Source organism: Papaver somniferum, chromosome 9 (genome assembly GCF_003573695.1).
Source record: "Papaver somniferum cultivar HN1 chromosome 9, ASM357369v1, whole genome shotgun sequence".
NCBI lineage: Eukaryota > Viridiplantae > Streptophyta > Magnoliopsida > Ranunculales > Papaveraceae > Papaver > Papaver somniferum.
This window is the reverse complement of record NC_039366.1, coordinates 180846301-180868417: the sequence shown is the minus strand read 5'-3', so window position 1 is coordinate 180868417 and position 22117 is coordinate 180846301. Positions and strand designations below refer to the sequence as shown.

General features: G+C 36.3%; 2 protein-coding genes and 1 pseudogene across 2 annotated transcripts; 2 read left to right on the top strand and 1 right to left on the bottom strand.

The window, feature by feature from the left end:
* The first annotated feature begins 475 nt into the window (after positions 1–475).
* On the top strand, positions 476–5892 carry LOC113308294 (annotated as a pseudogene).
* Positions 5893–7081: 1189 nt separating this feature from the next.
* On the bottom strand, positions 7082–10467 carry LOC113309983 (gamma-tubulin complex component 3-like). The gene is made up of 3 exons (XM_026558517.1): positions 8015–10467; positions 7455–7917; positions 7082–7374 (listed from the first exon to the last, which is right to left on the bottom strand). The coding sequence occupies exons 1-2, from the start codon at positions 10291–10293 to the stop codon at positions 7623–7625; spliced, it is 2574 nt and encodes an 857-aa protein (XP_026414302.1). The 5' UTR covers positions 10294–10467; the 3' UTR covers positions 7082–7374; positions 7455–7622.
* A 4275-nt stretch (positions 10468–14742) lies between these two features.
* Positions 14743–15210, top strand: LOC113312939. The gene has a single exon (XM_026561672.1). It carries the CDS (start codon positions 14743–14745, stop codon positions 15208–15210), a length of 468 nt encoding a protein of 155 aa, XP_026417457.1.
* Positions 15211–22117: the final 6907 nt, after the last annotated feature.

Sequence of the window (22117 nt, the reverse complement as noted above, 5' to 3'; positions counted from 1 at the left end):
CAAACTATAATTTATATTTTCAAAAAGGACCAGACAGAAAGTTGACTGAGTCAACTGGGCCAAACTCATCCTAATATATTATTTCTAGGACCTATTGGTATTTCCTACTTTTTTTTTTTAGTTTTTAATTTTAGTTTTCTTTTTCGACCCAACGTGTCTCGTCCACATTAATTGTGTCAGTTACAAATCAGTTTTAACTCGTTGCACTGTGCTTTATGAGACGCGTGCGAAGGATAGCAGCGTCTTTACACATTTTCAAATTAATTTTGGGCTAATCTGTTTCTAGTCGGATCGGGGTGGATTAATCCGTATTTTTGGGGGCGGTTTTGGACTGAACCGTTTTTTTCCCAGTTCTATATCGGGTGTAGCCTTGTAGGTTACCCATATCCATTTTCCATACGGACCATAACTCAGACCTACAGATATTTCCACCATGTTTTCCCTTTTAGCTCCCACCCATTATTTCCACCCACCATCATTTTCCCTTTCAGATTAATATTCGAATTCGTTTCCTTTGCTCGAAATTTTCGCATACTAGGTATTTCTTCTTCTAAAGTTCACCAGTAACACAAAATTAGGTCAGAAACTTATAATGCTTGAATAAAGCTGTGATGTTATCTTAGGATGTACAAGATGAGCTTGAAAAGGTGATGATTTTATTAGTCTCAGTTATGGATTTTATTCGTCTGATTTTGTTTGGTTGGAGGTTTTTACGTTCATTTAATAACTTTCCGTCTGCATCTTCTTGTTTCTTCTCTGCTTACAAAGTTGTATTTTTTTTTAATACCCACTGCGGCATTGAATATGGATCAGTCTACCTTGAGTTTTTTTTAGTACTTTCTTCTTTGTTAATCATCAAGCTCAGGATGGGTTGGACTCAAATGATTCTTGTAATGGCTAATTTTATGTTGTTTTTGAACATGGATAACAAATGCAGTCACCTGTTTGATAAAATGTGTAAACCAAAAGTTTCTCTGTGATGTTGAAACTCAATAGACATTATTCTTTCAGATTCCAATCATTATCATCACTCTGTGACGACAAAGAGTGATGTTTACAGGTTCAAAACTTCAGTCGCTGCCCCCACCGGGGAAGCAATTAACTAGGATTAATGATTTATGTCTCCGAAACATTCCACTGGAAATGTGGTGGATTTGCAGGGGTGTGGCATTTTCATCAGACCATTTCTTTGTCGGTCCCCATCGGCAAACGGTCATCTAATACAATCAGTCTGCTTATAAGCTTTATAATTAGTGTGCTTACAAGCTTTACAATGGTTAGCTTCATCCATGCATAGTATAAGTTTGCAAGTACATTTTTATTATCTTTTCTAGAATTCCAATCCTATTACCAAAAATTGTCTTTAGTTTTTTGTGATGCAAGTATTTAGTAGGTTCCCGGTTACTGGCAATGTGCACAGGACCCTTTTAGATTTTGAGTAGTTAACGCAATTCAAAAGTTTCGAAGTATTCTAAAATTATTCTGCTTAGGATGAAATTCAGGAAGGAGCTGTGATAAAAATGAATGATGTTTTTTGTGCATAGCACCTGCCTGCAGTCTGCTAACAAAATTGAATCTTCTTATTTGTGACTAAGTCAAGAAACAATACTGTCTTGCTGCGGAAACTATTTACATTATCTTTATAAATCATCGATGTTAGCTCTTTGAAAAGGATTTCTTTTTCAATTGTCTCTACAGAGAGGGATTTACTGGACCAGCGCTACTAGCTACAATGATGATGGTGGCAACATTATTTTACCTCAAATTGTGAAACGTTCATCACTGGTTAATTATCTATCATACCAATAGCAATAACCACAAAAGAACAGGTAAATATCCAAAATACTATTTCAACACATTCATCACTGGTTACTTTCTTACTTAGACAAAAATATGGTGTTATCTTTTATTCACCATTACTTGATCAAAAACAACTTCATATTATCATCTCTGTCAAAACAATTTTCACTCAAGTTTACCTTTTCTCTGATAAGATTGTTATTTCTTTGGTTTTAGGGTCTTGTTTTTATAGTGTGCTCCTTTTCATTTCAAACTTTCAATTTCCTTGATCGAACTCTTATTTGGGTAGTCATTTTTTGTTTGGAGAAAAAAAGATGCTTTATTTTAATATACATATAAAAGGTGGTGTGTGTGTATGTGGAAAAGTTGAGCATTGAGATAACTATTGTTTTAAAATCGGTGACTGATACTTGTTTACTTTATTCTTGCATGTTATCTTTGCAAGGTCGGTAGATTCGTTTTTCCTCTCAATCATTTTGTCTATCTTTGCAAGGTTGGCAGGAAATGTACAGGTCTGGCCCAAGTTAGGGGAGATAAAAGGCTTTCGGTTTACAAGGTTGCTGTATTAGAATCTGGGATTCAGAACAAAATTAGAGGTTTTGTGCAGGACACCAATTGATACTCCTTCTGAAGAGATGGTCAAAGAAGAATCACCAAGAGTCACCAAAAGAGCAACTAGATATTCTTTAAATACTCCCCAAAGCCCGCTTTTGGAAGAGATGAGGAAAGAAGAAACACCACAAAGTATCAAAAGAACTACTAGATCTTCAGCTTTAAAATCTTGTTCAAGTAGAACTCGTGAAACCCAAAAGAAGATAGACTTCCGTTCTCCATCATTGCTCAAAGATCTTGTATATAGAGAACCTATTAGTTTGGATGCTTTATGTTCTAGTTTTTCCTGGTAGACGAGTTCAGATTCTTGAGCTCTTACAATTGTTGGGTCCATGAATTCTCCCGTACTTCCTCTTTTCATATATGGTGGAGCATAACTGGCAAAACCAGTGTCATTCTTCAATCTTTAGGCATCTCAAGCGCCCTTTCATTTATTCAAGCTGTCGTACTTGTTACTGCCCACGAATTTTGTTCGAAACTGTATTGAATCAGTTGCCGCACAGGAGGAATTCCGGCAGTGTTAAGCGTTGTGAAAAACCTGCGATTTTGTTATCTTCTTCAGGATGGGATGTCTGAGTTCATAACAATCTCAAAGGAAATTCAAGCAATTGGATCAGAGGAACTGAAAGAACAAGGCAGCACAGGGACGATGATCTATTTTATATTTGATAATATGGAACTTGTTCGCAGATGGCCCAAATATTTGGAAATAACTTCTATGCTGTTTAAGCTATATGAGATACTGAAAATGCCAGAAAGTAGTGGTTTAATTTTTATCAGCAATTCCTCACTTGATATGTATCATGTGAACACTGGTTTTGCGGAACCTATGCCGGTTTCTTTTCCTGATTATAGAGAAGAAGACCTTCGCAAGATCTTTCTGCGAAAACCAGCCAAACCAGAAGCTATACTCATCCTTTCTCGAGTAAGTATCGAAGTTTTATTTTAACAGTTGGACTAATATAATAGTTTCATAGCAGGTTCTTTTGAAACACAGCGTTTTTTCTTTCTATAATTTACTTCTGATCTATTCAGCTAATAACATCTATTTTTCTTGTCATGCAGTGTTGTATTTAATTCTTTTTATCGAATGACTAAACGGGTGGATGAATTATCTTGCTTTGCACCCTTATTTCAAAAATATTGCAAACTATTTAGCGATAAAAAGGGGTCAGTACCCACTGAAGATAAGAAAAGAAGCTTGTTCAACAGATTTGGAGAGCACTAACCCAGCTCTTAATGAGATATTCAAGGTCCCGTCTCATCCAAATTCTTTTAAAATTGAAGCAATCAAAGAGAAAGTCAAGAGAAGGGAGTCGAGGTTACCGATGATATAGAGTTCCACGTGCCTATTTCAGCGAAGTATCTTCTTATTTCCGCATTCATTGCTTCAAGAAATCCAGCTACTCTTGACGCAGCACTCTTTGATTCAACTGGAGTGGTGACAACCGGAAGCGCAAGAGAAAGTAAGATTTTCCTTCCTAATAAATATGGATTTTACGTTAGCCTTTATTTGATATCTGGTGTAGATGCCGGATGGGAATATGCAGTTATTAACTTATTATCTAACATGATCAATGTTGACCTTTTCACACTATGGTTGGATTCAGCTTCAGAAGGTGTTTGAGTTCGCGAAATCAAAAGGTTTTGTACGTAACATTTTTCAAACGACTTGTAGTATTTTTATTAGGTCACTATTTGCGAGTAAGATTCTTAGCTAGGAATAAATGTCTGTGTGTTTCGGATTGGCATTATGGAACTGAAAGGCAGTTTGGGTTAAGATTGAATTGTATCAACTTCTGAACTATAGGCAAATACATAATCATAAGATTCATAACCAATTATGCTTTTCTTCATTTTACCTGAATTACGGAATTAGTGATGAAAAGAATTGTTTGAAAAGCTGAATCAATATTTTGAATTGATAATGTTATCTGATGAATGATGTTTAAGACATCCTAAAAGCACAAAAATAAATTGATTCATTGGAAAAACTACTCAAATACTACAACCCTTGTTTGAATCGAAATATCTGTTATTTTTCCTACAATTAATGGTAAATCATAAGTTCTGTTACGTGACTCCACGAAAATCTAGGTTGCTTATTCATAAGAGAAGAGAAAAAGGAGTTCATTTGTGTTCATGGTGAAAGAGAAAAAAAGAGTTAATGATAGGCAATAGAAGACTATACTCCATTTCTTTTTCTCTTTCATCGTACGTTTTCTTATCAGATAAAGAGGGTTGATTTGTAACCAAGTGAAGGATGTTGTTTGTGAAAAGGCCAGAGTGGAAATTGCTGTTGCCTTTTTTACTTTTATTTTAAACTAAATACAGTTAATAATAGGTTAATGTCTTTGCATCATATATTAACTCCCATTTGTTATGATCTAAGGAACTAAGTATACAAATAATCGTGGTACACTAATCTAATGTTGATTCACTTGTAGGTAATGGTACCTTCTTCTTTTTCCAATCCAAATTATAAGCTGATGGTGCTAAATAGACGCATGCATTTGAACTTTGATATATGGACTTAACTAGGAATAAAAATCAATCTAATCTATTTTTCTCTTTTTCGAGAAATATAATTTATGTTTGATTTTTATTGCCATACAAACTTACTGACTCTGCTTTTGTAAGAAGCACCTCCAGAAGTTCATCTATATCCGAAAATTAATTGGTGAAGAGTTCATGTCCTAGTTGTTCATGAAAGTAGCTGTTCTTACTAATGTAAATTTATCTTTTCTCTTCTTTTTATATTAATTTAGGATGTCTGAGACGTCCAAGGAGAAAAAAGAACTTGCAGAACAAGAATTGATTATGAAGGGACCTGGAACTTTTCCGTTGGAAAGATTATTAGCTATATTCCAGTGTATTTCCTCAGTAGCAGAATTTTCGCTCGAGAACGAGCAGCAAGTCGAAGATGAAATTGTATCTGGTGGGGATACTGGGATCATGTCTGATGTTTTATTGCAGTTATCCACTCTGTGCAACGCTAATTATATTAGCAAAGGCGGAAGTTGTCCGTTGGAGGGCTCAACTAGGTACCGGTCTACTATTAGTGAAGAAATGACTGTGAAGGTAAGTTGTCAACGACCCTAATTTCCATTCTAAGTACTCATTCCCTCTCGGGTTCAGAATGTAGTTTTAAAATAAACTACTTTGATATTTTGTTTATAGGTTGCAAGAAGTGTGAAGTTCCCGCTATCGAAGTACCTATATAGAAGATAACAGCGCTGGTTCAAGGGATCAGGAACATTTTCAAATATCGACGGTCTCAGAGATGTATTTGCTAAAGAATCAAAATCGAACCTTATAACAAAATACCATTTTCAAATATCGACGGTCTCAGAGATGTATTTGCTAAAGAATCAAAATCGAACCTTATAACAAAATACTGTTAGCCAATTCATGTTTAACGACTAAAATTTCTAAGCTATTCTTGTTTATCTTGTGAACATGTTTATTTAGCCATCCAAACGTTGTTAGTTTATTTGTGCGTCATCATGCATACCATAATATGGAAACCGGTGGGTAAAAATAATGTGAACTGAGATAAATTATGCACTGCTCGCATTTTGGACGGGTGTCATGTCTACTGCTAATCAGCCTGGTAGCAAAGCTGATTGCGGAATACCTGTAGGCAAATTCAAGTAACTAGGCACTACTGAGGTGCTGGCCTTCTTTTGATGCAGGCTTTAGCTTTAAGTGGGTGGTTTCGAACAAACAGGTAACTCATGGCCTCTCAATGGATTTGGAAGGAGAATATGATCAAAAAAGCTTTGCCACTTGCCAGCATATCCATGTATTGGTTCTCTGGTTACCGAGAAATTGGAGCACTTGGGCTTCATTTCAAGCTGGAATATTTGGATCAGAGCAAGTGGTTTGGAGGAACTCCATTCCTAAGTTGGTGCCACATTTGATCTTTTGATTGAAGAAAGGGCTACTTTGTATTAATTCTCCATTTTTCTTCGAAAGCAGGATGTGACTTCCCATGACCCGTCCCTATTAAATGGAGTTCTAAGAGCCGTTGGATGTCATAGGGGATAGTGAATTCCCGATGTACCACTATCATCCCCAGCACAAGCAGGAAGTCATTACTCAGTTTGGATTTCAATCTGTGTTCTAAACTTCCTGGAACACACTGAGGGGTTTAGAGACTACTAAGGAGCCGCAAGACTTGTCATCTTCAAAGTTTTCATTGATTTTGCTTGGATAGGAAGACCATCAGACTAGCTCTTGTAAACCTTTTGGCTTCTTTTCAAACCAGAATCTATGGTGTTACCATGTGAACTAATTTCTGTCCCCTTTGAATGTCTAGATTCGCTGTTTCTATGCCCGTTTTTTATCCGTTCTTGTTGTGTGCAGTTAGTTCCATGAGAGGTTGTAAATCCTTTACTTTATGGATCAAAAAGAAGGAAAACTAAAGCGTAAAATTCCATGCACAATTCAAGGTTAAATTACCATGAAAACCTATCAAATTCCCAAGACTATACTAACAGCACTATTCTCAGTAGTGTAACTATATTTGATCGAGATTCCAGGCCATGGATCACTATTTATTAAAAAGAAGTTTCTGCAGTAGAAAGGGTAATTTCCTTTTACTCGAGGATTGAACTTTGAAATGAAAGAAGCATATAAAACAAGACAAACACAATCACGCAGCTTCTCCACAGAAAATGTAACACTTTCCTTATCGATTAATTGATTGATGAACACAAATATAACACTGATACACAAATCAGGTCAAGAAACTTGGAAACACCACAAGGCAACACAAACTCATCACTAGAAACATCAGATACAAATCGTGTACATTAGTATTCACTAACAACCAGAGTTGATCATAAGAAATACTCCGAATTTAACCATACAATTAACAATTTGACTTCACAATATAAATACCTTAGTTTTTCGACATCGAACATGCCCACACTAACTCGTGAGAAAGGTCAACATCATCTGCAGGAAAAGAAGGATAAATAAGTCCACTTCCACAACTTAGGAGATAAAAAGAAGTACAAGGACAGTTGGAAATGTACCAGTTTCCATTGCATGCAATTGAAAAAATTACTGGTTGGTCGCTGCAGGCCCGCAGCATATGTTGAGTCACAAGTGACATAACAAATGGTGGGGACCCTCTTTGCAACTCCAAGCCTTGTTCTGCTGAAAGAATTAACCACAATCATTCTTTGACCAGACCAGTATATTTATGTACTGACGCGAAGGCGACTATAAAACTCAGTGAAGTCTAGTCGGAACAAGAGGAATTTCAAATCCACATGTTGCTGCATAGGCAATTGACTGATAAAGCCTTCAAGAGTTGACGAGTACTCATTAGCAATTCTATCCAACTCATGTCCCATGTTCCGAAGAAATTCTCCAGCGCGCTGTGTTAGGGCTTTCCTACCCCCGCCAGCCCATGACCCGAACTCTGTTGCCTCTTTAGTTGATCTAGGCTTTGACTTGTTTTTGCCTCGAATAGATAAAGATGACTCCATTGTCCTGCATTTAGGATATGAAAAGATTAAAAAGTCCTTTTTGCAGTATCTTTACAGTTGAAAAAAAAGTAACCGAACCAAAAATGCACTGAGAGTTCTACCTGGCCTGCAACTCGTAGATCCCTTCATATAACCGGTCAGCATGACTTCTGAATCGTAATATGAGGTCTAACAAGACAAAAAGTGTCTTACATAGGGTCTGAGATCGTTCGCCGAGAAGAGACTTCTCCACAATCGAACGGAGGTATTTTTCATGTGCTGCGAGCAGGTCATCCAAATCTTCTCCAGCCTCCATTTCTTCAACAAAAAGAGACCATGATACTTCCAAGACTTCAAACATTATGTAATATTGCAAGTTAGAAACAAAGTGGTTCATCTCATCCCAAATAACTTGGCATCGCCTTAATGTTGAATCAAATTGTGACTTCACTGGGCATTCCTTCTTTGCTAAAAAGTGAGAACTGATACAATTAGGCTTCATTGTCTTCCAGCTTCCAATTAAGGCATGTTCAACACGCCTAAGCTTCCAGAGAAAATTAAAAATTTTAAGATACCTTGCCATCACAGACTCCGAAAACACGGTATTTAGGGGAACCCGCGCATCGTATTCCAACGAGAATACATCCCAACCCCTATCTCCGGTGCCATGTTGCATCATCTTGACCCTCAACCTATCCAATATATCAGGATCGTCATACTGTGCATTTGAAGATCGGATCGCACTTTCCAGTAAGCCAGCTAGTTTAAATGAGCTAATGGTGTTCGCAGGCTCTGAGAGCTCTGGTCCCACAATATCCATCAGATACTGAACGAAATCACCCTGACCTAGAAGCAAATATCGCTTAATTGCCATACAGTGATCCTTGAACTTAAATCTGTTGTATATAACGTCCATAAGATGCTTATCTATTCTCTTCGCTGCTTCAGTGACCAGAGCTTCAAGTGCATCAGTCTCCCCATAGACAAGTCCTCCTCTTCTAGTTGTGGTTCCAACCGCAGCAGCAGCTTCTGATGCAGCATCAGCCCATCCTTGATCCTCACAGCACACTCTCAGAAAATTTATCGACTTCCCCGTCCGTAAAATGCGCTGAGCAAGAGATGGTGAGATAAATGACGGGAGCATCACTGAATGCAGTCGGTATCCTTCTACCCATAGTGACTCAGCCTTTACTGGTTGTCCTAGAACAAAAAACTCCGAAAAAATATCATCCAATTCGCCTTCCAAAACCCAACTTCTAACCATCTCAAAAAGTGGAGAACACACGCGGCGGAGAAGCCGTCTCATGAACTCCTGCACTAAAGGGTCTCCATGTTGTGCGTGCATATGGATAGCCCCAGCCATTGCCCCACCTTTCAAAGCCTTGAAACTGTCGACAAGAACAGCCATTAACCTCATTTTCACCATTGGCTCAGCAAACCATACCAACAATCTCCTCAAGGATAGATAACTTCCCGAATTTGTCGATTCAGAAACCATAGGAATTGGATTCACAGACTGGACTTCAAGCACAGTCAATAACTTGTAATACTCCGAGAGCTCGTTTTGCAGTGCAGCACAGAATGCTTGCCCTACTGTGCCAACATCTTCAGAGGGGGACCTATCCATACTTTCAGAGACGTAAGCCTTAACCTTCTTAAATAGCCATCCCAACTCACAAAGCTTGCGAACCATAATTCTCATCGATTTAGGCACTTTAATCGAATCTAACAATACATATCCATCCAAATTCTTATCAAACTTGACATATTTACCATCAATTCCTTGGGACACATACAACACATCCCTAACTAAACACCCCTCCACGATCTCACTTTCTTCCTTCAACAAATTTGCAAAATCACGTAAAGCAATGTCCCTAATATTCTCAGGATCTTTCGAAATTAACAAAACACCACCATTACCATTACTAATCCTACTTTTATCCAGGGTCTTTCTAGAATTACAAGAAGATTCATCAACTAAGACAGGTAGACCACCAGAAACAGTAGAAGCAAAGAAACCAGAAGAAACCCTAGAATCAGATTTCTTGTCTTTCCTTCTATCTTCAGAAATAACTTTCAAAAGGTAAAGTACAGACCATTTATTTTGAATACAACCAGAACCAGATTTTGATGAGAACTTAGTATAAAGATCTGCAAAAGTTAGGGCATCGGAAGATTTACCTTCATTAACAAGATGACGCTTAATAGATTCCGCCATAGAAGCTTCGTCAATAGAGATTGATGGCGTCATTCTACTACCTAATATTCTCATAGCATATTTTAGTGCTTTTTCTGATTCGATTGTTGATTCTTCTTCTGGTGATGAGGAGTTAGAAACTAACCTAAGAACTAATTCTTTAACCAGATCTAAAACCCTTTTTTGTTCTTCTTCTTCCATTGCTGAGGATTTTGTTTAGAGAGAAGGAGAGGAAATGTTAGTGGCGAGTGACAGTGGTGATACCTGTAACTGAAAGGAGTATGGGAGTGAGGGAGAGAATCCAATTTTTAGGGGTTTTTGCTCAAGTTTGGAGGGTTTTTGGAAGGACAGCCTTTTCAAAAAGAGAATAATGTAAACAACAATGAAAAGCACAGTGAGGCCGGCAAAGTTTGAGATGAGTAGGTTAGTAAGTCGCGATCTACTCAGGTCCACTGGGACTGGGGTAACATTTCAAAAAGGAAAGTCGGTAACAAAATTTGATTGGAACTTTTATTTTTGGCAATGACATATTCAGAAGAGAAAGGCTATTATTGGGGCGTCACACTCCAATAGAGGGGTTTCATTTGAATTCTTAATGTCCAAAAAAGTGGTTATGGGATATCCTAACACATATACAAAATATCTATGTTATCCTTTAACTAGAAGTGATTTTACGTCCAGGTTTGGATTAATTCTAACCGTAGAATTTTATTTGCATGTAATTTTACGTCCAGGTTTGGATTAGTTCCAACCATAGAAGCTCATTTTACGTCCAGGTTTCTTTTAATTCCAGCCGTAGAATCCGATTTTACGTCCAGTTTTCTTTTAATTCCAACCGTAGAAGTGATTTTACGACCAGGTTTGGATTATTTCCAATCGTAGAAGTGATTTTACGTCCAGGTTTGGATTAATTCCAACCGTAGAATTTTATTTGCATGTAGTTTTACGTCCAGGTTTGAATTAGTTCCAACCATAGAAGCTCATTTTACGTCCATGTTCCTTTTAATTCCAACCGTAGAATCTGGTTTTATGTCCAGTTTTCTTTTAATTCCAACCGCAGAAGTGATTTTACGTCTAGGTTTGGAATATTTCCAACCGTAGAAGTGATTTTACGTTTAGATTTGGATTATTTCCAACTGTAGAAGTTTATTTTATGGCCAGTTTTTCTTCCCACAAAAACTTTGTCCCAGAATTCACCAAGTATATAACAAAATTCATTAATTTAATTTTTATCTAATTAAATTAAATTAAAATTAACTAAATAAGTGTTGTTTAGTCATTACAAAATTATTTGAGATAAGAAATTTTTGATATTACTTATGGGTAACCCGTTTTTGTCCTATTAGGTGACGCCCCTCTAATGGAATGTGACGCCCCAATAATAGCCTTCATTTAGAAGGTGCGTCCGTGAGGGAAAGAGGGGTAAAAGTGCAAAGCAAAATAAAGAGGGGTACCTACTGGCTACTGCCATTTTTTTTTCCTTCCGCAAGTAAGATTTCATTAAAAAAAAAAAACTACGAGGTTAGTCGAATGTGATTTCAGGTGATTTTCGGATAGTTTTCAAATCTATTGTTAGTATGTAAGGATTTTTGAACAACGCTTAATTGGGGGGTTCGAAAAATAATTAGGGGCCTCATACTAGAGGAAAAAAAGGTCATTAAAACCTAATTTGAATCACCCCTTATCCAATTTTTTTTAAGTGGCTAAATTGCCCTTTAATGATTAGTGTTAATAGGTAATTAAATTAAGTTAATAATATGGTTGGACTAAAATCAAACTTTAGAATTAAAATTTGGGGGAAAAAGATAATTTTGTGTTTTTTTGAGTTGAGAAGAAGAAGAGGAGGTTTTAAAGGGATCATAGACACTATGTCACAAAAAGAGTCGTTAATGTCGGGGATCTATTCCCTGCCGACTCCGTAATGTCGTCACTATATTGTCATAGAAGTTGACGACTCAAACCTGCAATTTTTGCAGGTTATGAAAAATCGTCAAGGCATTATTTTATACCATAACGACTATAATCATCATTTTGTCAAAAGGGTCGTTATCATTTTGTCAAATAAGAAGGGGTCGTTAGACCACACTTTGTTGTTATCATTTTTGTCGTTAACATTTTTCTTTATATATGAACGATCCTTAATCATTTTTGTCATTTAGTGGACAAATAAATAAGAGTCGTTAACATTTTTCTTTATACATGAACGACTTAACCAAATAGTCGTCATCATCTATGAAATTAAGATGACGACCCTTCCATTTATATGGCCAGAGAGGTAGTATTTGGTCATATAGAGTCGTTAGTGTATAAAAAGGGGTCGTTATAGTAGGATCGTCAATTGATTCTATAATATATTGACGACTCTATTCTGGGAAAAAATCTTAAACCAGAAAAATGATCGTTATCTCCTACACCTTAGACATCAACGATTTTTCATATAAATAACATGCAGATGAAAAATCGTTAGGGTATATAATTATCGAGGTTGACGACCCTTATTCTGTAACTGCTATTTTTCAGTTAAAAATCGAATTTTGTGAACAAAACATCAAGTAAAAAGCAAATAAGAAGTTGTGATGGAGTCGTTAATGGAGTTGTGATGGAGAGTCGAGAGAGAGGGGAGGAGAGGACTGATTATTTTTTTGGGTTTAAAAATGAAAATGAGTTTAAAGTTAAGGGTTAATGAATTTTTAGTTTTAGATTTAGTGAAGGCTAAAACAGTATTTTCACTATATTTTGGGGTGGGAATAAAATGGTTACGGCCCCTAATTATTTCTTGGGGCCCCCAATTAAGCGGTGTTTTTGAAGAGTCTCTTAATGTCTCTTGTTATTGGTTTTTTTTTAATAAATTAGGTATTTCATTCAACGGACTAACTTGTGGCGTTAGCAGCCGTAGTTAAAATAGTAAAGAGATTACATGAAAAATAGAAGACAAATACTATAATATAAATGATAAAACCACCAAAAGGTGTTGGACACGCATATGTTGCCTCGGTAAAAACTAGAATATAAATGATAAAACCACCAAAAGGTGTTGGACACGCATATGATGAGCCCAAGAGCATAGCTCAGTGGTATACTATCAACTCCAGTAAGGAGGAAGTCAGGGGTTCAATCCCCGCCGCCGTAATGGTTTGTAGTAGATTAGTTGTATAGTAGGTTAAGCGATGTTGGGTATGGCAGTGGGGCCAGTCTAACTGGATGGGTTTAGGTAGGGGCCTGGGTCCGGCTTTCGCGTGCATTCAAAATTTGATTCAAATGGATTTAAGTACTTTACCTGACAAATATTTGGGAGTTATTATTCATTATGGGAAAGTTAAACTTTCCACCATTTGGCCCATGGTTGAATTAATGCAGAAAAAGCTTGCTTCTTGGAAAGGAAAGCTACTATCTTTTCATGAAAGGTTAGTGTTAATAAAATCAGTGTTATGTAGTGTTCCCATCTACAATATGTCAATCTATAAGTGGCCCTCTTCAGTGATTAAGACCTGTGAAAAATTATAAGAAATTTCTTACGGTCTGGAGATGGAGAAATTAGAAAACATAAAATTCTTTCTTGGAAGAAAGTGTGCACTCCTTATAGTGAAGGTGGCTTGGGAATTCAAAGGCTGGATGTACTCAACAAAGCTCTACTTATGAAGTTATTATGGAGAATAATGAATTCTGATGCAGAGTGGGCATCATTTATAAAAGCAAAGTATCAGGATAAGCATGGACTATGGAAGAACAATTGGCAATTATCTTCCATTTGGCCAGGGTTAAAATGGGATTGGGATCATCTAAAGGAAAATATTAGATGGTCTTTAGGTGATTGAAGAAAAGTACCATTATGGTTTGACTCTTGGATCAATGATACTCATCTCATTGAGGATATTGGTTACACAAATTATGTTAAAGAGCATATGCATATGAAAGTTGCAGATATAATTCTTGATGAAGTTTAGAGCATATCTGGAGAAATAAGTCAAATTTTTTCATCCTACAATTTTCCAGAAATTGGAGTAGAGCATGACCATCTTATTTGGAGAGGTGATATAAAAGGTATTTTTTCAATTTCCTCAGCAATAAACATTATCAGAAATAAAGAACCACAGTTACATGGGCATAATTTTATATGGAATTCTTATCTTCATCCAAGCATTGCAAGCAATTTGTGGAAAATAGTTCAAGGCATTTTTGTTGATGACCTAAAAATGATTAAAAATGGATATGATATGGTCTCAAGATGCTGCATTTGTGAAGAATCTCAAGATAAAATGAACCATCTCTTATGGGAGTGCAAATTCAGTATTGAGGTCTGGAATTGGGCATGCTCCGTGTTTAACTTTATAAAACCAAAATCTTTTGAAAATATGTGGAGATGTGCTAGAAACAAAAGTCCTCTGGTTAAAGAATGTTGGATCACTACAGCTAGTTCAATTATCAAAGAGCTTTGGTTTCAGAAAAATAAAAAGATATTTGAACAAGTCAGTCCCAATATTCAGAATTTTAAGTGCAGAATCAAGAAAACTGTATGTGAAGGAGGACTTAGAATTAAGGGTAATAAATGGGATCAAGCTTATGACAATCAGATAATTCTATTCTTCAATTTGGGTCCAAGGATGATAAGATTTCAGAACATTAAAACTTTTTATTGGATTCCTCCAAAAGATGGTTATTCTTTTTTGTTGCGATGGTGTTTCTTTTGGGAATCCAGGGGCTGCTGGTTTTGGAATTGTAATTAGAAATCACCTTTTCCAAGTACTGGGAACCCTCTCTGGTGGAATTGGTGTTGCATCCAACTACATAGCTGAAGTATATGTTGTGATCTGTGCAGCTGAGCTTACAGTGACTTGGGATTTGAAGAATATAATCATTAAATCAGATTCTAAAACAGTAATCACCGAGTTTGCTGAGAATAAGATGCCCTGGTTTGTCAGAATAAGATGGCAGAAGTCTGTGAAGAAACTCAACTCAATAACATTCTATCACTGTTTCGGGGAAGTTAACTTCTCTACTGATACAGCTGCAAAAAGAGGTGCCAAACTAGCAGCAGGGCAAAGGCAACTGCACTATGGAAGACCTAATTTTCTGACAAGAATTGAAATGCCAAACATTGAATACTACAGATTTTGTTAGTTTTAGCTAGTCATTCTTTGCTTTTGTTTTTCTGCCTTTGAAGTTGGCTTTTTCTGATTTACTTTTAATCTTGTAACTTTCCCAATTTTTCCTTTCTAATAAAAAGTTTAAGTGATTCAGGAAAAAAAAGGGATAAAACCTTGACGAAGGAAAAGAGCACAACGCGATGAGTCCCAGAGAAGATCCTAAAACTAGACAAACAAAGATAAACATAAAATTTGTAATTCTTCAATAACCTATGAAACATTCGTTCTCCATCGGTACCCAATGAGTAGTCTTCTAATACTGGCAATATATAGGATTTCACAAACAAGTTGTGAAGATTGAGCGGTGATGCTCGCGATAAAACTATGGATTCCTGAGCCCTTCTATCACGAACGAGTCTGATAAAAGTTTCACGACGGCCTAATGTCTCTTGTTATTGGTTAGAGACTTTTTTTAAGTCATTTAAATTCTCTGAAACTCCATGTTATTCGATTAGGATTTCATAAAAGGTACTCCAACATCCCTGTTATTCAAAGGAGAATTGAAAGTCATTGATTTGTTGTTTTCAGAGATTTGGGGAGATTTTTTAAGGAAAATACACATGGTAGAAATCTCTCCCTAAGAAGTGATATTTTGGGAGACTTGGAAATTTGGGGAATACTTGTTTTTGAGAGTAGGACCATTTTATTTTGAATCCTATTATTGGGGATGTAGGGGGATTGGTTTCTGGGGGCTTATTGGGTCATGAAATAGTGGTTTTGATAACCCCTTATCCTCCATTTTACATAATACCCAATATACCCTCGATTTGATTAGTGATAATTATGGTGATTAAGTAAACTAATTATGATTATCAAATGGATTATACTAATTTAGTGATTAATTTCTTGAGAATCAAAAAAAAAAATTCTTTTGTTTTTAATTTTAAAAGAAGAAGAAGGATGATTTTGATGAACTTTTTTGAAAACTTTGAAGAAAAACTGATGAAATTTATCCTGAAACTAGTCTAGAAAACCTTGTAATCAACCCCCATTAGAAATCTTGATTGATTCAAATCCTTTAGGAACTGGAAAAAATCTGAGTTTTTTACGTATTACGGTTGGGAAAATGTTGTTGTTTTAGCCGTTATAGAGCTTTACGGTTCGTCAATTAAGAACTTCTGGCCGTAATACAAATTTACAGCTGTGTTAGTAACTTCTGGCCGTAATACTAATTTACGCTTGGCTTAGTATGAATTCCCGGCCGAATACTTATCCAGAGACACCCGTGTCTCAATCACGGCTGCAAACCCAATCGTAATGGTATCCACGGCTGGGATACCTAGACGTTGTTAGGCCTGAACACTCTCAATGGATAGTATTCAAAAAGAATTAACCGCTATGTCATTAACCCCTATAAAAGGAGACCACTCTATCACCTATTTCTCACCCAAATCCTAGTTATAAGTTTTCATATTCATTCTCATCTATTTCTCGTCCAAAAAAGAAGAAAAAACACTATGGTGACTCGCTACACCAATGACGAAGATTCTGCGATTGTTAGAGCATGGGCGACGGTCAGACAACGTGATGAAGATCTAGACATTGACATAGATCAAACATCCTTGTATTTTTGGAACCGTGTTTTCATAGTTTTTGTTGCACTAAACGGAAATCGTAATGGAAGAATTTTGGCAAGCATTAAGGAGAGATTCGAGAAAGTCTTCGAAGAATGCAAAGATTTCAAAAAGGAAATGAAAGACCAAAAGGAAGGCAATCCCACAATTCCAAGTGCGATAAGAGTAAGTTTTTTAATAAGTTTTTTCATTAGAAATCGTTTTGAGTAACAATATATAACATTATCTAAACATATCGTATTTGTTTCTATAGTGGTCGAGGGATTGCCGCCAATATAAGGCAGTTCACGGGAAAGAGTTTCAACAAAATGATAGCTATCGCATCTTAGAAAATACTACCTATGATTTTGATCGATACGAATAAGGGTTTATTTTAATTGTTATGATCTATCTTATCAATGTAATGAAATATGTATGCTTTTACGATTCAATGAATAAAAACCCATTTTGGTCTATTTTGTTTTATGTTTGTTCCATTTCTCAAAAGAAATAGTTTCATATTTTTTCAAGTATTTTCGGCCAGGTTTTAATGCAAAACGACTGAGCCGTTAAAATTCAAATTTACGGTTTGAATAACGGACCACGACCAAATCGTAAACTCCATATCGGCTGGGTTACTAAAGTTTCCCAACTGTAATTCCGATATCGGTTTGGAAGCTAGTTTTTCAGTTGGGATTTAACAGGTTACGGCATGATATTCTGACCGTTAACTGCGATTCCCATAGTTACGGCTGCTTACGCCTGGTAAACCCAGCCGTTACTATGGTTGGTTTTGTAAGTTTTGTTGTCGTATTCGATCAAATTTTTCACTTTTCATTCATCAATAATGTTATCATTATATAATTCGGCTAGACCACGTTACATTCAATAGTTATACCCAAATGCAATAAATAAAACATGGAGTAATACACTTAAATAGTCAAGGTTGGTTGTAAATCTCAATAAACTCTCTCGTGATCCAATAACATTTCTCATGCTCAAATTCTTTGTGACGAATAGCTTGGTAACGACCAAGAGCCCAGGCGACCTAAAAAACAAATCAAAATAAAGTCAGTATTTTATTCAAAACTTACTAGGTTACCAACTACATCTTTGTACGATTCCTAAACAATTTTTGACGTTATTATTACTAAAAAAAAATTACTTGATTAGAAAAAATTTGCACATACTCACTCTATTTAAAAAGGACATTTCGGGACTCATCGCCTTCACCCGTGCCAATTGCACCCTAAAAACTTCCATTTCTAGGTAAATCTCCTTGAACCTATCCTTTAATTGGTTCATCAATCTTCCATTTTGATTACCATCTATGGCCACAAAGACCATAAATATACGGTTCCATTGAGAATCATCACTTTCTCCCGCGTTAATGCCTTGATTTTTTTCATGCTTTCTCACCGTGAGCGTCGCTCTAACGATTGTCATATCTTCTTCGGTGGTGTATGGTGTAACCATGTTTCTTCCTTTTTTTTGCAACAATTGTGAAAGAGAGAGAGGGAGTGTGTTTTTGCAGAGAACGGTCAATTTATAGAAAAAAATGACCCAACGACTAGTTTTTGAAAAAACTAGCCGTTCCTCAAAAAACTCAATGCAGTTGGAGAATTACGGCCAGGAAACATATAAACTTCTGGCTGATATTGGGGGATTACGACTTGGTATTTCAATTTTTCCCGGCTGTATATGGTGGTTATGGCTTGGTAGTTCCATGTTTCTAGACCGTAAATCTGAACCTTTGCAAAAGTTTCCCAGACGTTTTCAATGTGTCCCAGCCGTAAATGTGTTACGGCTTGGTTTTTCAATGTTTCCTGGCCGAAAACCTGAACAGAAGTATCACAGATGAATTTGCCGCTGTGACGCATTGAAAACGGCTGGGAAACTTCTGAGAAGGTTCAGATTTACAGCCGGGAAGCATGGAAATACCAAGCCATAATCCTTGTACATGGCCGGGAAACATGGAAATACCAAGCCGTAACACGTATATCGGCCAGAATATTTTATGATTCCTGGTCGTAATGCTCCAACCGCATTGAGTTAATGCGTTGAGTTTTTTGAGGAACGGCTAGTTTTTTCAAAAACTATCCATTGGGTCCTTTTTTTGCTATAAAATGACCCTTCTTCAATCAAAATTTTCACACAAAACACACTCCCTCTCTATCTATCTCTCTCTCACAATTGTTGCAAAAAAGAAAGAAACATGGTTATTCGCTACAGCACTGAAGAAGATGTTGCAATCTTCAGAGCGTGGTTGACGGTATCAAAGCATTTTGAAGATGCACTCATTTTCATAGATGAAACCTTAGAGACTTTTTGGAACCGTGTGCAAATTGTTTTTGTGGCATTAGACGGAAATCGTAATGGAAGATCGATGAAACTCATTAAGAAAAGATTCGAGAAGATCTTTCCAAAATTGGAAGACTTCAAAGGCGAAATGGAAGACGTAAAGATAAACAATCCCAATATGCCATGTGCATAAAGAGTAAGTTTGTCAATAATTGGCCCACCAAAAATTGTTTTATGTAAAACTGACTTAAAATTGTTTTGTTTTTCAGTGGAAGATGATCGAAGCTGATTATGAGGATGTCCATGGCAAGAAGTTTGAATTTCATGGTTGCTATCATGTCTTGGAAGAAAGTATCTATGCTAACTTCTTCCACTATTATTAAGACCCATATTTCCAATGTAATGATGTTTTTTTAAAGTTTATGCTATGAAATATGTATTTTTTTTCGTTTCACTGAAAAATGTATGTTTTTTCCCTTCCCTGGTTCCCAAAAATGACACAATTATATAAGAATAGAGAAACACTAAAATTTCATTCAGACAATTACGGTTATGAAGCAATACACAACCCATTTGTTTGTCAACCGACGGCTGGGAAAACTTTCCAACCCAACCGACATAAACCATAACGGTTGGGAAAACTTTCCAACCCAACCGACATAATTCATAACGGCTGGGAAAACTATCCAACCCGACCGACACAAAACTTCACGGCTGGGAAAATTTTCCAACCCGACCGATATAGAACTTCACGGATGGGAAAACTTTCCAACCCGAACGACACAAAACTTCATGGCTGGAAAACTAATAGAACGACTTGGAACCTAGGGTTACGGTTAGGAATTCCCAGCCGATTTTGAAAACAATTCCTTGTTTTCTACAAATACATAATAATTAACGGCTAAAAAAGTCCCAACCGTGATAACTACTTTACGGGTGGGAGTTCTTTGAGTCCCAACCGTTGCTACACATTTACGGCTAGGTCGAAAAGAACTTCTAGCCGTAATTCTCCCAGAACCAGTTTTCTAAAACCCTAAATTCTTCAATCTTACCTGTTAAATCAATTTAAAGGCAAAATAAATGGTGGGTTTTTGAATTCTTAGCATTCTGGAGGATTTAATGGTGTTTGGACAGATTCATTCACCGAATCTTCAATCTTCAATTTGTGGTTCAACACCTTCATAAACAATAGAATCATAACAAGTCTGTGATAATCCAAATTGTCCTGATCTTGTCATATTGAGAATAAATCTTAATAAACATTTTTTAAAATCGATGGAGATTTGATAAAAAAAAATTCAAGGTTTTGTTTGATTTTGAGAAGAAAAAGAAGAAAAAAGTTAGGTGAATTAATTTTGACTTTGAAATTTGATTTAGTTTTGATTTTAGGTATAATAGTGGTCAAGGGTGTATTTGACTTTTCATAAGAATTAGGTGCCCCTTATCCCCTAAGGATGTTGCATAGCATATAAAACCCCCAAATTCCAAAAAATTCAAGCGCCAATAATAGGATTTTTTATTTTTATTTTTTTTGGGCTAATGACTAAGGAAGGGCCCATTTGCGCAATAATCCAGCCGACCTCATCTGAATAAAAAATGTGGGATGAGTAGAATAAAGAGAATGAAAACTTAGGCATATGACAAAAATGAGATTTATTTTATTAGGTATTCGTAGCACTTTTGTCAACATTATAACGTGCATATTAAAAAAACAATTGATGTTTTGAATTTTTAATTAAATATTATATTTTTTTTTGTCTCCACAAATCACAAAGACTCATTACAATTTGTTTTTGTCTCTACAAGTCACAAAGACTTTCTAAAATACTCTCAGATAACTACTAGAAATCTCTAATTTTTTTGAGAATCTCCAAGAGTCACTCTGAAAATGCGGGGGTATAACAACCACACCCAATATTTTGTTCGGCAATCTGTATGGATTAAACTCCAATATAATCCCGAGAGCACCAACTTAAAAATGAGACTCAATAAAGAAATATATCAAAGAGCTTTATCTCTTTCTCAATGCAATCAGTAAATCAACTAGATAGAAATCCGTGAGACTGATTGATATGAGAATAACTTGGACGGTGCCAAAGACCAATGCCCAAGTGTCAATCAAGTTCAATCCAACAATCAAGGTCGGATTTATCAACTGATTCAACCTTGCACAACATGTGATATTTCAATTATATAAACAAATATAATGCGGAAAAGAAATAATGCAGACACCAGAAATTTTGTTAACGAGGAAACCGCAAATGCAAAAAAAAACCGGGACCTAGTCCAGATTTGTACACCACACTGTATTAAGCCGCAACCGACTCTAGCCTACTACAAGTTATCTTCGGACTGGAATGTAGTTGAGCCTTAACCAAGTCTCACACTGATTAAGGTACAGTCGCGTTCCTTAAGCCTCTAGAACCACGTCGGATTCTGCGCACTTGATTCTCTTAGATGATCTCACTCACAATTAAGAGTTGCTATGACTCAAAGTCGAAGACTTATAAACAAATTTGTCTCCCACGGATATGTCTATCCTATATTCTTTTTGTTCCGTCTTTTGATACAAAGATCAAGGTGAACAGGAACCAACTAAAAAATCCGGTCGTATACTCCTGAAGAGAAGCCTAGAAATATTAGTCACCTCAGAATAACCTAACTGATTAACATAAGAAGTTATTGCGGAATCAAAAGAGTCCGAGACGAAAAACTGTTGTGATTACTTTTTATATCTTACCTATAGGAGATAAATCTCGAGTAAATCTTAGAGAAGATAAAACTCAATGCGATAGAACAAGTAAGATCAGAATACGCAACTACAGAGAAAATAGTTGGATCTGGCTTCACGAATCCCAAATGAAGTCTTCAAGTCGTTAACCTAATAATGGTTTTGGAAAATCTAGGTTAAAGGAGAGTCGACTCTAGTTTGAAACTAGGACACACAGAAGTATCGATATTAGGTTTTCCAGTTTCTAGAGTTCTCCCTTATATAGTCTTACAAATCAGGGTTGCTTACAATCAAAG